The following is a 15,437-nucleotide window of genomic DNA, read 5'->3' as shown; positions in this document are numbered from 1 at the left end:
ACGTACGATGCGTGTGTGGCATCACTATGTAGGGCACATGTGCAATGTTGCTACATACAGCGTATGCATGCGACACCGTGCATGTGTTGTGCATAGTGGTTTGCCGCCGGTGCTGCTCAAATGCTGTACAGATGGTGACGGGATCCTCTGCTTGCAGCTGCACCTGGGGGTGGCAGTGCGAGCACCCTGTGGGGTGCCTTCTTGTCACCCCTCCAGACATGGCACCTGGGGCGCACCACTCTCCCCGACCCCCTTGCGACGCCACTGTACCACAGAGGGCTGGTGTGATATATAGAAATAGAATGTGTAAAGCTGAGCCCATGGCCCTACTTGGCTGGTTGTGTGAGAGAACTGAAGTTGCAGATCTCCTCCCTCTTGACAAAAGAGAAAGAATGTGGGATTGCTTATCATCTGGTCCAGCTCGTCTTTCTTCTTTCGCCACCATTTATTTACATTCCCTTTCTGTCAGCTGAGAAACAGAAACCGAGATGCATCTAAAGCACAGTTCGCCAGAGTGCAGCACAAGAGAACCTCTTTTGAAATGGAACAGCAGGCATTACATTACATTACATAGTTTCTCAAATACCACATTTGCAATATAACACTCTGATGGTTGATATTGTGCAAGTCCCTGAATGGATCGTCTGTCTCTTTCCAAGTATGAATGTGTGTGTGTGTGTTGTGGATGAGGAGCTAATGGGACCAGTAACAGCTTTTTTGAGGGGTGGGGATTAATTGAGTTGGAGGGGAACGCCTTTCACCAGGGATCTACCTTGAATCCAAACATTCAACATGGGAGTGTTTTCATCCTTTTTGTTCTGTTTTCCCTGCCCCTCTGTGTACTTGGTGGCAGTTAAAGGCTGTTTTCTACATACACAAAACCACTACTTACACTACCAGGGCTGGCGCAAGACTCCATATCTATATCTATCTCCTATTACATATGTTCTTAAGGATGTTGCCACACTGCAGTTTCTGTGGCTGCTGACAGGTGACTCTTCAAACAACAGCGTGAAGACAATCCCAGCTCTGAGCTGCTGGAAACTAGCGATGGACCATGTGAGTGATGCTGGTCCCACAGCTATGCTCCTGGCCCATGTTTAAAGTGGAATGAAATAAAATGTGCATGGCTGGAACGTGAGATCTGCTCCACTGAGCTTATAAAGGTATTAACAGCGTTGTGGCTCTAGCTGGTGTCCTGCACCTTCTTTTTTTGTATTTTGGTTTTCCACCTTTGTGATGCATTTGCTCCTGCCCACCCCCCCACCCCATGCAAGCCTGACATTTGCCACCTGAGGTAGTGGCCTTATTTTGCCTAATGGTGGAGCTGGCGCTGCACAGCAAGCCCATGTGCTAAGCAAGGAAACATTGCAGAAGCTGGAGAGGACTCCAATCTGTGCCTACCTCATCTCCAAAGTCATCTGGATTTCCTCTTCTTGCAAAATGTGAAGGTCAAATAACACTGCTCTGCCTCTTCCTTTGAAGACAAGTTCCTGCTCCCTCTGAGAAATTTTGACATGACCATGCGTTTTTGTTAAAAAATAGCCCATTTTTATTCCAGGCATTCTTTACCTTGCTATAAATTACTCAGTCCATGTGAAGCAACATCTGATAGACTTATTTTCAGGGCTGGATTTAAGTCTGATGAGGCCCTAAGCTTCTGAAGGCAATGGGGCCCTTTACTTACATCATAGGAGCCTACACAACACAAAACACTCTTGCTGTATGTAGGTTTTATTTTATTTGTTTTTTATCTTATATTTTGGAAATGTACATCCAGGTTTTTTTCCTTTAATTTTTTTGGGGCCCCCCAAAAGAGTGGGGCCCTAATCTATAGCTTGTTTAGCTTATACATAAATCCAGCACTGCTTATTTTATTTTTAAAAAACCAAAATAGTCAGGTTTAGCTTTTAGGCATGGCTTCCTTCTGTCAGTCTCTTGTATTCTTCACCTGCCCACAAAAATCCATACTCTGCTTCAAGCTGGTAGCAAGAGGGGATATTTCCATATCTCCAGTGCCTTCAGAAAACAAAACAACAAAATCTCATGATTGGGGGAATGGGTGGGTTCAAGGGCGTAGGAAGGGGGCGGTGGGGGCAATCTGCCCCAGGTGTCATCCCTGAGGGGGGTGACAAAATCCCCCTGGGTGCCGATCACCCCGCCCCCGGGTGCATGGCATGTGCGCCGCTCTGGGTGCCTGAGCGGTTAACTCCGCCAATGGAAGTTACTGGAAGCAGGATTAAAAGAAGGCTTTTTTTCCAGCTGGAACTCACCAGAACTCAGTCCCAGCATCTCTCAGGTGGGCACCATTGCCCTTTGAGAAGAACATTCAGGGTGAATTCCGGCATCTCTTTGTCTAGAAAAATAGCACTGAAAAGTGTGTACAGTTGCATGATTTAAGCCCTATTTGCACCATGCCACTTTAATCAGTCATGGCTTCCCCACAAAATCCTGGGAGTTGTAATTTGTGAAGGGTGTTGAGCATTGTTAGGAGACCTCTGTGTGTCTCTCAGAGCTCCAATTCTCAGAGTGGTTTAACAATTGATCCCTCTTCCCTAGGGAACTTTGGGAATTGCAGTTCCGTGAAGGGAATAGAGATTCTCCTAACAACTCTCAGCACCCTTAACAAACTAAAGCTCCCAGGATTCCTTTGCAGGGGGGTGGGGCGGGGCGGAGCTGTGCCTGTGGCATCATAGCACTTTAAATGTATGGGGCAGTTGGGACCTGTTTGCCCCTCATTGACTTTGAGCCTGAACCACATCTAGCTTGTTATTTATCTCAATTGGGATTGAAGCAGGTTTGGGGAGAAAGTCATCAGAATCCAGTGTTTCATAAGAACTGACAGGATAGATAAGGATTGCGACTAATGTGTGTACACCAGTGGTGGGAACATGAGTGTGGCCAAGATTTTTGTTGGGGGAGGGGGCAGAACCGATGTGATTGGTCAGTTAGTTAAGCATTTCTATTGTTTTACTTGATCTAGGGTGGTAGTACTCGTACCAATGAAGCTTCATGTGATGGGAAAGGAGATTGCAACTAAACCTCAGGAAGAACTTTCTGACAGTAAGAGCTGTTGGACAGAGATTTTAGAGTTGGAAGGAACCTTAAAGGTCAACAAGACTCCATGCAGGAATCTTTTCAGTGTAGCATCCCTGGCCACATCCACACCATACATCTAAAAGCACATTTAACAGTAATCCCCGTTGTTTAAAGAATCCTGGGAACTGTAGCTTCCCCACCACAGAACAACAATTCCCAGCACCCTTAGCAAGCTACGGTTTCTGGTATTCTTTAAAGGTGTGGTGTTTTTGGTCTGGTGTGGAGATGACCCTAAAGGTAAAGGTGAAGGTACCCTTGACCGTGCCCCTAGCCTCTATTTAAACACACCCAGCAAAGGAGAGCCTTTCCAAAATGGCCCGTTCCATTGGGAAACAACTTTGTTAGGAAGAATCTCCTAATGTTTAGCCAAAATCTTATTTCTTACTATTCCCACCCATTGGTTCTGGTTCTGCCCTCTGGAAGAACAAGCACAAGTCTGCTCCATCTTCTCTGGTGGCCTTTTGGCTCTTTGAAGGCAGCCATAATATTTTCCTTTAGCTTGTCTTCTCCAGGCCAAAACATGACCAGCTCCTTCATCTCTTCTTCATAGGACCTTTTTGCCTAAGGAGGCCTTACCCACAGCCCATGTCTGAAGCACAATTAAAGCATATGACTTCCCCAAAGAATCCTGGCAGCTGCAGCTTGTTATGGATGCTGGGAATCATAGCTCTGTGAGGGGCGAACTACAATTCCCAGGATTATTGGGGGAAAGCCGTGTACTTTAAATGGAGAGTATGGATGCAACCCTCAATCACATGACACAGCACCCTAGTCAGAGTTTTGCGGGGCAGTTTGTTCCTGTGTTACCCACTCAAGAAAACCCAGAAATTTTGTGATAAACCATATCCATAACTGGGTAGGGAACCACTGTAGGACAGCCAAAATATAACTACAGCCTAATATAGATGCAAAGCTATGCCATTGCATTAAATGGTTAATAAAACATAATGAAATTTGGCTCATAGGTGGGACACTTAAAAGCACGAGGAAGCTGTGCACTAAGCTATAGGTAGAATGTTATAGTGCCACAAAAAGTGAAAGGACTAGAAAGCTGATTTTTAAAAAAATGAAACTGGAATATTCAAGGATGGGCCTGGAATCTTCAAGAAGGAACCAGGTCTCATCCAACAGAGTCCTAGAACAAAACACATCACAGTTCCCTCCCTCCTCCTGGAATTTTAATTGGCAGGAGGGGAAACCCAAGAGCACAGTGGGGTCATGTGCCATATGCCATGTTTGTTTCAGAACACATGACTGGAGCAGAGAGGAGCAGATGGTGCTTTGGCAGCTGCTTATGATTCTTAGCTTCACCCCCAAGAGGGCTGTTGAAGTGAAGGCACAGCCACACCATACATCTGAAGCACTCTTATGCAACTTTAACTGCCAGGCTTCCCCCCCATTCCCACTAAAGAATCTTGGGGACTGTAGCTTGTGAAGGGCAGAGAGTTGCTAGGAAGTACAGTTCCTAGTACCCTGAACAAGCAAGAAACAATAGCTGTTTCAGAAGTGGTATCTCTGAGTACTTTAAATGCATTTTGTGGATGGGACCTAAGTGTGCATGGGCATTTCTGTAGACGTGCCCCACTTGAGGGAAAGTTGTGCCTGATTAAATCACTGAGAATAGGGCTAGCACAAGTGATGTCCCTTGCATTCCACACACTGGTCAACTGGACTAGCAATTAAATCTTAACACTGGGAGCTTGTCTAGCACTTTAGCAGTCATGCAGAATCCTGGGAGCTGTACTTTGTTAAAGGTGCTAGGAACTGAAAGTTTGTGAGGTCAGTACCCTTACAAACTACAGTTCCCAGGATTCTTTAGGGAAGCCATGACTGCTCAAGCACTATAGGAGTGCTTTAAATGTATGGTGTGGGTATGACTTGGGAAAACACCCATGTCCTCTGGCATAACTGAGGCTTAGGGGCATGCCTGGCAAGCCTTATGGCACAGACTCCTCTGTCCTCCAACTCCTCGCCGCCACATCCTGCCTTCTATGATCTGCCACCTGAGTCAGGACTAACTCAGTCTGCCTTACGGTAGGCTTGGCTCCAGCTCAGAAGCTCAAGGCAGGGAGAAACAGGAAAGAAAGGGTGGCTGCCTGCCTTTCCTAGCAACCTGGTTTTCAAAACCATGTGGACTCTTGTCCCATGAAAGCTGATGCAATTGTAAATTTTTGCAACCATTAAGGAGACGGCAAGAGTGTGTTTATTTATGGAAGCGATGAAAAGCGGCAGCCGTCTGAATATGACCCTTGGATGAATGGAAAAACCCACACAGGACTACAATTGGTTTCAACTTGCTTGTGGAGACTATCAGAGGTCACAAAGAAAAAGGAAAAATATGTGAAGCAGCAGCAACAAGATGATTGGATCCCTTTCGGAACTTGAAATATGGGTACCCCAACAAAAAATTTAAAATTTGGCTTTGTAATTTGTAATTAATGTGATTTGATTGGTCTGTTAATAAACATTATTTTTTAAAAAAACACCATTAAGGTGTCACCAAACTTTTCCCTGTGCTGTTGCTGCTGCTTTGTCTCTTAAACTACAGCGGAGTAGGGGGAGAAAGTCACTTTTGGATATTGTCTTGTCCCATGGTTGTTCCCTGTTGTTGTTTTTAATCACATGTATTTGGGGTGACAGCATAACTAGCCCTGCCTCTAGGGCTGCCAGGCCAGGATATCTCAGTGGCTAAACCTGAGACCTAGGGATGGCCCTGGTGATGTCACAAGTGCAGCCCAGTGCTCCCTCACACCACCGATCCCTGGAGATGGAGGTTGTACATTGACAATAAAGGTATTATTATTTTTAATTTGGAGAGGCGAGGAGGGATGAGAGGGGAGCGGACACCCCAGAGAGTCTGTAAAAATGTCCCACCAGTTTCTGCTGGATTGAAGCTTGCAAGCTGCACACAAAGTCTTCTTAATAAATAACATTTTTTTCAAAAAGCATTCTCATCCCAATTATTCTGTGACACCTTCACGCTCTGAAAAAACAGGATTCTGAAATCTGCATAAATTAGATAAATGTGTATGCTTTCTCTTGTTTTGCATAATTTATCTGGCAGCACTTAGTATTCTGCATAATTTATTTGAGCTTCTGCTAGTCACGAGGAGGAGCTATGTGAGCACACTGAAGCTCCACTCATGAATCCTTGGAAACTGCAGTTGGTTCCTCTTTTGGGTTCTAAGATTTCCATATGCTTTCAAGCACATTGTTGCATTGATAAGAACTTTAAAACTGCTTTTAAAAAACAACAGAGGAAAGCTTTGATTGTCAAGAGGAGAATCTGCAATTTTCTATTCTCCCTTGAAAAATGTACAGCCTTGTTAGGGTCTCACTTATTTCATTCCAGGAGATTTCCCTGCCATTGAGCCAACATCTTTGAGGAAAACCAGGTCTGGAGAATCAGGAAAGAATTTGACCTGTGCAGGAAGGGCTTCCTTGAATCTCAGGGACTGTGTCATATATAAATCAGGCAACAGGGAGGAGGCAGAGGAGGAGAAAGAGGTGAGATAATCTTTAGGAAACCATGCAGCCCATGGCGCTCCACCTCAAGACAGGCTATTTTGTCCCTCGCTCCAGTCCTCAGACCCAGTACTGACTGTTTTTTAAGGCTGTGTTGGGTGTCCTACAATATTGGAGCAGTTCTGGATCCTGCTGGCCTCCTGGCCCTATCCCCTTTGAGTTGGGTCCTGCTCCTTTGGCCTCCAGTGTGTTGACTGTTGTCAAAGGGATGCCTTGGTTGGGGTCAGTCTTCCGGAAAGTCTCCTGGTCAACCAATGTACCATTTTTGTATTTGGGGGGTGTGCCTTGGACATTGTGCTTGCCAGTCTTGTTCCGTTTGTGGAGGTAGAACAGTAAGGGCAGGATCAAAGCAAGAAGCAGAAGGATGAGGCAGATGGGGAGAATGATGCTGAACATATTGGCTTCAATGAAACTAAGGAGTGTGCTCCTTTCCGTAGGAAATGCACTGGTAACTGTTATGTGCCCAGCCCATGCTGTTGGACGAACATGTGTCTCACTGGAGTTATACTCAGTGTTTTCTGGCTCTGGGCGCCTAGTTGTCAACATCTGCAGAGAAGGGGTTATGCTTTGGGTTGTGGGGTTTTGACCCCCTTCTTGGAAATCAGGCACTTTGAGCAGTTTCGCTCCATAGGCTGTTGAGGAATTGAAGGCCTCGGTGATGTATGCCATTGATTCCACAGCAGGGGGCACCCCATCAGCCACCAACTCAAACAGAAAGCTGTCCTGCTGGAGGTTTTCCTGAGAGTCTTCTCTTTCCCATATCTCCACCCCAACTAGCCCTCCCTCAAGATCCTGCTGGGTGAAGGCATCAGTGGAGACGGGCGGGTTCCTTTTGTCTCTCGAGAGTTTCACAAAATGGCTCCCTTGGGGTGCTCGGAGGATTTTGAAGGCTGGGATGCTCTTGGTCCTGCTGCCCAGTTCACTTGCATCAAGGATGTCAGTGTTGAGCTGGACGGTGGCTCCTCTTGGCCAAAGGATATCCTGTTGGGTTTTGACCAAGGCCTTGACCATTACATTCACAATGCCTGAAATGTTGACATCTCCTGCTGTGGCAAGGAACTGGAATTCATCTTTGGGGGAGATGAAGTCAGTGAAAGTAAATGTCACTTCTCCATTGTCCACTTGGCTCTGTGAAAAGTCCCTCATGGGCTTTTGGTTGACATTGACCTGACCAAACTGTGGGTCCCTGATGAGTCTATAGATGGTATTTTGCTGCTCTTGGCCTGAGGCCCCCAGAAGGTGCTTGCGAGACAGGAAGGCCATGTTGACACCCTGTGGTATCTCCAACGGGATTTGATTTGTTGCCCAGGTGGTTGCTGGAAGAACTATGATTTCCAAAGACGTTAAGATGGGTGGATTGTGCCCATCGGAGATAGCAAGGTGTAAGACTCCAGAAGAGTCCGTTCCATTGGCGATGAACCTCAAGTGCCCTGCGTTGATGTCTGCTTGAGTAAACTGGGTAATTGCCACCTGCGTAGCATGGATATTGACTACAAAGCCACTGGATAACCCAGAAAGGACCCTGTACTTGATTTCTTCAGGAAAACTGTCAGGATCCATGGTGTTCAGTTGTTCCTGAGAAAGCATTGCAGGGGAACCCTGGAGGACCTGCAGAACCTGGCCTTGGGTGAGCAACACGGGTGGCATTTCATTTCTGTCACTCACTGTGATGTTGAACATCCCAGAAATGACAGGCTCCTCCCCTGCTTGTGGGGGCTGAATAGATCTCTCTGTGCTGGGCCGGAGCCAGGCTTTAAAGCTGAAATGATCACCCAGGGTGCTGGGTCCATGGTGGGCATATTCCAAGTCACCTGCAGCAAGATCAGACTGGAGGAAGTAGGGATGCTTTTTATCAACTGGTCCATCGGCAACGGACAGGGTCCCATGGCTGGGTAGCTCCGTCACCAGAAATATCACATCATACGATGCTCTTCTGGAGACAGGTTCTTTAGCAAGAAGGTTAGAAGCATCTAGTAATGAGATGTTGACCACTGCACTTTGAGCTTCTGAAACAGTGAGGCCTGGGAGACAGTGGGAGAAAAAAGAAAAAGAAAAGAAAAAAGCATGATTACAGAAAGGTTGCAGCTCATCTGGAAAGTAAAATCAAGAGAGCAATAAGAACATCAGAAGGGCTTGCTGGATCAGGCCAATGGCCCATCTAGTCCAGCATCCTGTTCTCACCATGTGGGCTTCTGTTCTCTGAGAATTCAAAGGATTTATTTCTAGCAAATGCCCCCTCATCTCCCCAGATTTTACTAGAACTTAGTCATCTTTATGCACAGGGACATCACAGCACATGCCTTTCCTAGGAAGGAGCAAACCTTTCCTTCACAACAGCTCTCTTTGCTGTGATATCTGCTTTGCAGGGGGTTGGACTAGATAGCCCTCTGGGTCCCTTCTAACTCTACAATTTGATGATTCTATGTGTGTTTTGGCATCTTGACTCTCCTTTTACCTTTGTTTCTCCACAGAGTGGAGCTGTGAGGACAGCTGATGTTGAAGGAGACCAACACACCAAGGACATACAGGTTTGAGATCATGGAAGGAGAAGAAATTCGGAAGTGGAAAGTGTCCTCAAGAATCCAGAAAGGTTCCTGTGGCATTTCATGCTGATATGATATTACCCCAGCATCCACCTGATTGGATATGTGTAAGAAGGAAACTGAGTTAGGCACTCTGTGAAAGCAAACCAATAATGTCTTTGTATTTATTTTGAAGAAGAACATACATTTTAATAACACACTGGGGAAAATGAAAACCTGAACCAAAACCAAAATAAAAATGCACACACACAAATAATGTATTTGGGTAGTTTCAATCACACTCCCTGCAAAACATGATTATTATTATTGGTGTTGTGGGGTAATAACATTTATAAAAATATTTGTTTTATTAATAAATATCATGTTATTGTCCTTGAGGTCTTTCTAACCTTCCCTTAAAGGTAGGAGGTTAGTAAGAATTTCAGATAATAGTATCTCTTACTGGAGTCTTTTAAGATATGAAATAACTCTTTGCCAATTAATTGAAAATGAATCTTTGTTTGTCCTCAACTATACCTTGATTTTTGAGGTTTTTTTCCTGCAGTAGCTGTAGACCAGTCAACCCATACTGTCCATGTGGACAATGGCCAGACTCAGTTTACTCAGTAAACATTGCTTCCTGTGTTTCTATTCAAAATCAAGGTATTATACCATGAGGGACATCAAGAAAGAAGCGGCTAAGACTTCTACCTCGTCTTGGGTGAAGTTGCTCAGCTGCCCTCTGTCCTCCCACTTCTGGCTGTTCACCAATTTGCCAAAGCCTGGAGGCTGTTCTATGATGTAAGAGAGCGACTGGGCTTCTGCCTCATCATTGGTCACTGCTTTCAGGTTCTGGCTCCTGACTGGCTGAAGAGAGCCTGGGAAAGAAATGGTTAGGAGGAGCTGAGCATCTGAAGGTGGTGTAGTAAAAGCTTCACCCACAGTTTCACTCCTAAAGAAACAAGAAAATTGTTCCCCCAAAGTTTTGAGGGATTATGTGATATTCTTTAGCATTGCTGGAGGTGGGACTCGAGGATCATTGGGGTCCGTTCCAACTGTGCAATTCTATGATTCTGTGTAAATTATGGAAATTTTACAGAAAAATTTGTGCACATTAAAATGCTGGTGAATTCTCACAATGACTTTTAAAAAATGCAGTCTGAGGTGGGGAAGTGGAGAGGTGAGCTTAAGTTTAGAAAAAAATGAGAAACTGAGAGAAACACAAATCAACAGATTAGCTCTATCCATGCTCCCATGTAGTTGCCTTGCAGATAACTTACCCGGACACACGATCAGATCTCTCTTGCTCTCCAGAGTGATAACCAGTTTCTTTTTGGCCCTCACAGCAAAGAAGTGCCCGGGAGACATGTTCTCCCCATCAGACACGTCAAAGGAAAAGCCTCCATCCAGGGACCCTGTAGAATGAAGCCCAGGATGTCAGGGTCTGGGAGAAGACATTCCTGCACTTACTTACCTACTTGGTGGTGGAGAGCTGCAGCACATACTTTGCCTTCAGAAAGTCTCAGGTTTAGTCCCTGGCATCACCAGGTAGTGGAGGGGAAGACTCCTCTCTATAGGCCCAGAGAGCAAGTGCTAGTCAGTGTTGATAGTCCTGAGCTAAGATGGACCAACGGTCTGATGAGGTATAAGAGAGCTTCCAATGTCCCCATGTCCCAATTTCCCCATCCACCCAGCTTGCTTTACCTCCTTCTGCTGCATACCTTCATGGATGAACTGAACAAGCTGGCTGTTGATCTGGGCCTGTGTGAACCGTTGGACCGAGGTGGTAGGCGATGGCTTCAACACAACCTTTCCATTGATAGGTTTCCTGATGGAATAAATGACTTCCTCTGGAGGGCTGTCTTCATCTTCACTGCTGAGGTGTTCAGGAGTTATCTCTGCTGTGCCACCCTCTTGCATCTGGCAGGAAGGGTCCAGAAATCAATGGAATGGATTGCCAAAGATCCATTCTCCTCATTGTTGAGAACCTGTTCCACATTCCACCACCACTAGAGGGGTTGTCATAAGAACATGAGAACCTTCTGGATCAGGCCAAAAGCCCAGCTAGTCCAACATCCTGTTCTCACAGTGGCCAACCAGATGCCTATGGGAAACCTGCAAGTAGGACCCGAGCACAAGAGCTCTCTCCCCACTTGTGGTTTCCAGCAACTGGCATTCACATACAGTGGTACCTCGGGTTAAGTACTTAATTCGTTCTGAAGTCCGTTCTTAACCTGAAACTGTTCTTAACCTGAAGCACCACTTTAGCTAATGGGGCCTCCTGCTGCCATCGCACTGCCACTGCACGATTTCTGTTCTCATCCTGAAGCAAAGTTCTTAACCCGAGGTACTATTTCTGGGTTAGCGGAGTCTGTAACCTGAAACGTCTGTAACCCAAGGTACCACTGTACCCCGCAAGTGTCCTGAAAAATGGGAACATCCTGTTTTTCCCTTCAAGAGCATGGTGGCTATTTTGGGTATTGTGATCTCTTGTGATTTTGTGCTGAGATCTCATCCAGCCAAAAATGCTTTTTTTAAAGGCCATGATATTGTGGAGTGTGGGATGTGAAACATAAGAGCAGTTAAGTACAACATCACTAGAGTGGACATAAAAGGGGATGTCTGGACCAGCCAGTCGGAACTTCCTGTTTCTCCTGCCTGGGACAGACTTCCTCTGCATGTGACTAGAGGTGGGCGTGACCTCACCTGCCCAGGTAACAAAAGAGCAGGACTGGTCCGCCATCTCTCTCTCTCTCTGACCACATTCGTCGAAGAAGCAACATCTGCTTAGCCTAAGATGCTCTCTTGGCTTGCAGCCAAGAGAGGACAAAGGAACTGTCTTCTTATGGGATAGTTTCCAGGTGTATATTACTTTTCTGGGATCCAATTGTGAACAGAATGTGTGAGTAAACTCTTTTTTTGCTTTTATAGAAGACTGTGTAGTGTCTATCTTTTTATTAGGGACTAAAGGGGAAATTACCCAAAGGAAAACTTATTATATGCTTGCTTTAGCGAGCCTAAGCAAACGCATCTGCTGTGCAAGTTTAAAAAGGGGAATGTTACTCTGCTAAATTGTAGAACTTGTTAAAACAAGTTGGAAAGTGTTGTGTATTGAGTCAAAGGATTTTATATCTGTATTATTATTGTCTGTATTTGCATTAGGGTAAAGTAACTGCCTTTTGGTTCCAGACGGTACAGCTACTATTGGTTCATTTAAGCTGCTGTATTTGGATCCTCTGTCTTATTGGTTTCCTCCAAAAGGCAGGACTGTGATTGCCTGATATTGTTCCCTCCAAAATGTATCCTTTCTAGCTAGTTCCCTGTCCCTATAAATGTAGCTCTCCTCTCCTCAGGCCCCAGTCTTGTTGCTTAATAAAGAAGTGTTACTAGAGAACTGTCTCCAGCATATTATGTCAAGAGAGCTGAAATCACAAACCCCACGTCACAACAACTGGCGACGAGGATGGGATCCGGAATGCTGAGGAGCGGTTAAACGCAGCCCTGCCTCAGAGTCCGGATTGTAGCTAAGAACAAGACTCACTGGCCAGCTGAGAAGACGACCCTGCCCACAGGACAATGGAGAGTCTAAGGGTACTGGAGCCCTTCCAGCCATCAGAGCCCCACGCGTGGGAAGACTATGTTGAACGCTTCGAGTTCTTCGCAGTGGCTCAAGGGATCACCGATGCCAGCAAAAGAAGGGCCACATTCCTGAGCTACTGTGGGCCTGAGACCTTCAAGCTGGCCAAGGCATTGCTTGCCCCAGCGAAGCTAAGTGAGACATCTCTCAAAGATATTCTTGCTTGCCTAACAAGCCATTTAGCGCCTACTGAGACCAAGATGGCCCGGCGGATGGAGTTTCATAAGAGGCAGCAGCGTGCTGGGGAGTCTGTATCTGCATTTCTAGCTGAACTGCGGAAGCTCGCTCAGCACTGTGACTTCCAAGATCTGGAAGAGACTCTCCTGGATCGGTTTGTCGGTGGTCTGAGCAGCAAGAAAGCCAGAAGACGCATCGTGGCTAAAGAAGAGGTTACCCTTGCTTCAGCCTTGAAGGAGGCCACCGCCACGGAGAATTATGAAAGAGAGGAGCTTGATGCCAGTCGCAGGGTCCCTAAGCCACAGATAGAAGTTGCGCATGCCATGGACGAGCTAGAGGCTACTCCGAGCCAGAGCCCAGTCCGTGGGGTCGAGTCAGTGCGTCAGGCCTGCACAGTGCACAAAGATCACCGAGGCAGGTGCCCTGGTTGTGGCGGAAACCATGAGCGGAAGAGTTGTCGTTTCCGGGATGCTATGTGCCGGACGTGCGGAAAGACAGGTCACATCGCCAGGGTCTGTAGATCGGCGGCGTTGGGAGCGACTGGAGCACCTAGACTGTAGCATCGCAGATCGCCCACAGAAAACCATGTTCTAAAGGACTGCCACTACGTAACGGAGATCAACGGGAGGGTCGTGCAGTTTCCAGCGCAAGGCAAGGCACACGTCAAGGTGAAGATTGAGGGTCAGCTGTGCGACGTGAGGGGGACTCCGGATCTGGATTCACTATCGTGTCGGACCAGACCGCGAGGACATTCTTCCCCAGGGGTAAGTTGCCCCCTCTGGAGCCCTTCCCAGCAACTTTGCAGTCATACTCAGTGGGCCGCATCCATGTCATGGGAATGTGTGCCGTGAGAGTACAGTTCCGGGACAAACAGGCGGTACTCAAACTGGTGATTGCGAAGGGCAGTCGCCCCAGTCTCCTGGGCACTGACTGGTTCCCCGCCCTGGGACTGAGTATATCAGGGCTTAATTCAATCCAAACCTGCCCTGAGATGAGCGAGGCATTATGCAAAGAATTTGCTGGTCTCTTTAATGGAAAACTGGGTTGTTATAAAGGGCCCCCAGTTGACTTCGAATTGGACCCTGGGGTGGCCCCAATCCGACTCAAACCAAGGCAAGTGCCATTTGCACTGCAACCCAAGATCGAAGCAGAGCTGGATAAATTGGTCAAGCAGGGAGTTCTCTCACCCGTGGACTCCGCTAAGTGGGAGACTCCAATCGTCACGCCCCTTAAAGCAAATGGGGAAGTCAGGATCTGTGCTGATTACAAATGTACTATCAATAAGGCACTCAGGGGAAACTCATACCCCATTCCAGTCGTATCACATCTGTTGGCTAAACTGGCTGGGGGCAAGGTGTTCGCCAAACTTAGCCTGGCACAAGCTTACCAACAGCTGCCAGTAACCCCACAATCAGCGGAAGCACAGACTATTGTCACACATAAAGGGGCGTTCAGAGTTAACGGATTACAATTTGGAGTTTGTGTGGCCCCAGGGATTTTTCAAGGGCTCATGGAACGCCTGTTAAGAGGTCTGCCGGGGGTCTTGCCATTTTTTGATGACGTTTTGATTGCTGGAAAAGACCCACAGGAACTGGTTGCGCGTGTCCATGCAGTGTTGCTCAAGTTCAAGGAGGTGGGGTTGCAACTAAAAAAAGAAAAATGCAGTTTTGGGGTGCCAACTGTGGAATTCTTGGGGTTTAAAATTGATGCATCAGGCATCCACCCCACAGATGCTAAGGTTAAGGCCATCATCGAGGCACCACGACCACAGAACAAGACGGAGTTGCAGTCATTCTTGGGACTTATTAACTTTTATCATTCGTTCTTACCCCAGAAAGCTTCGGTAGCTGAACCATTACATAGACTGTTGCAGAAAAAGAATGTGTGGCGATGGGGGCAGGAGCAGCAGAAGGCTTTTGACTCCTTGCGAGGAATGCTGAATAGCAAGAGCGTCCTTGCTCATTATGATGAATCGAAGCCGTTGGTCCTGGCATGTGATGCCTCTCAATACGGCCTGGGGGTGGTGCTGAGTCATAGGGAACCGGATGGGTTGGAAAAGCCCATCTCTTTCTATTCCCGTACGTTGTCGCCCACGGAGCGCAACTATGCTCAAATTGACAAAGAGGCGCTTGCAATTGTGGCAGGAATCAAAAAGTTCTATGAATATGTGTACGGTCGTCATTTCTCCATTGAAACGGACCACAAACCACTGTTGGGGTTGTTCAACCCGAACAAACAAACGCCACAAATTCTCTCCCCCAGAATGTTGCGTTGGTCTATATTCCTGAACGGGTTCCAGTACACCTTGACCCATGTGCCGGGGAAACGGTTGTGCCACGCTGATGCGCTGAGTCGATTGCCCCTGCAATGAGGATCCTGCTCCAGCGGAGCACATAATGATGCTGGAAACACTTCCGGGGGCTCCTGTAACGGCTACTGATATTGCTGAGAAAACGAGGAAAGATGCTGTTCTCTCC

General features: G+C 46.8%; 1 protein-coding gene across 1 annotated transcript in view; it reads right to left on the bottom strand.

Moving 5' to 3' along the window:
• Positions 1 to 5,279: 5,279 nt before the first annotated feature.
• The window catches only part of CSPG4 (chondroitin sulfate proteoglycan 4), a 137,852-nt gene continuing 127,694 nt past the window's right edge, over positions 5,280 to 15,437 (bottom strand). The window contains exons 6-10 of the mRNA XM_079953111.1: positions 10,868 to 11,066; positions 10,427 to 10,561; positions 9,858 to 10,024; positions 9,080 to 9,260; positions 5,280 to 8,645 (exon numbers count right to left, since the gene is read on the bottom strand). Of these exons, the coding sequence (XP_079809237.1) occupies positions 6,685 to 8,645; positions 9,080 to 9,260; positions 9,858 to 10,024; positions 10,427 to 10,561; positions 10,868 to 11,066 (2,643 nt within the window). The 3' untranslated portion in view covers positions 5,280 to 6,684. The remainder of the gene's footprint in view (positions 8,646 to 9,079; positions 9,261 to 9,857; positions 10,025 to 10,426; positions 10,562 to 10,867; positions 11,067 to 15,437) is intronic.

Source organism: Podarcis cretensis, assembly GCF_951804945.1.
Source record: "Podarcis cretensis genome assembly, chromosome: 14".
NCBI classification, from domain to species: Eukaryota; Metazoa; Chordata; class Lepidosauria; order Squamata; family Lacertidae; genus Podarcis; species Podarcis cretensis.
Note: the sequence above shows the minus strand (reverse complement) of the source record. Positions and strands in the feature narration are given on the sequence as shown.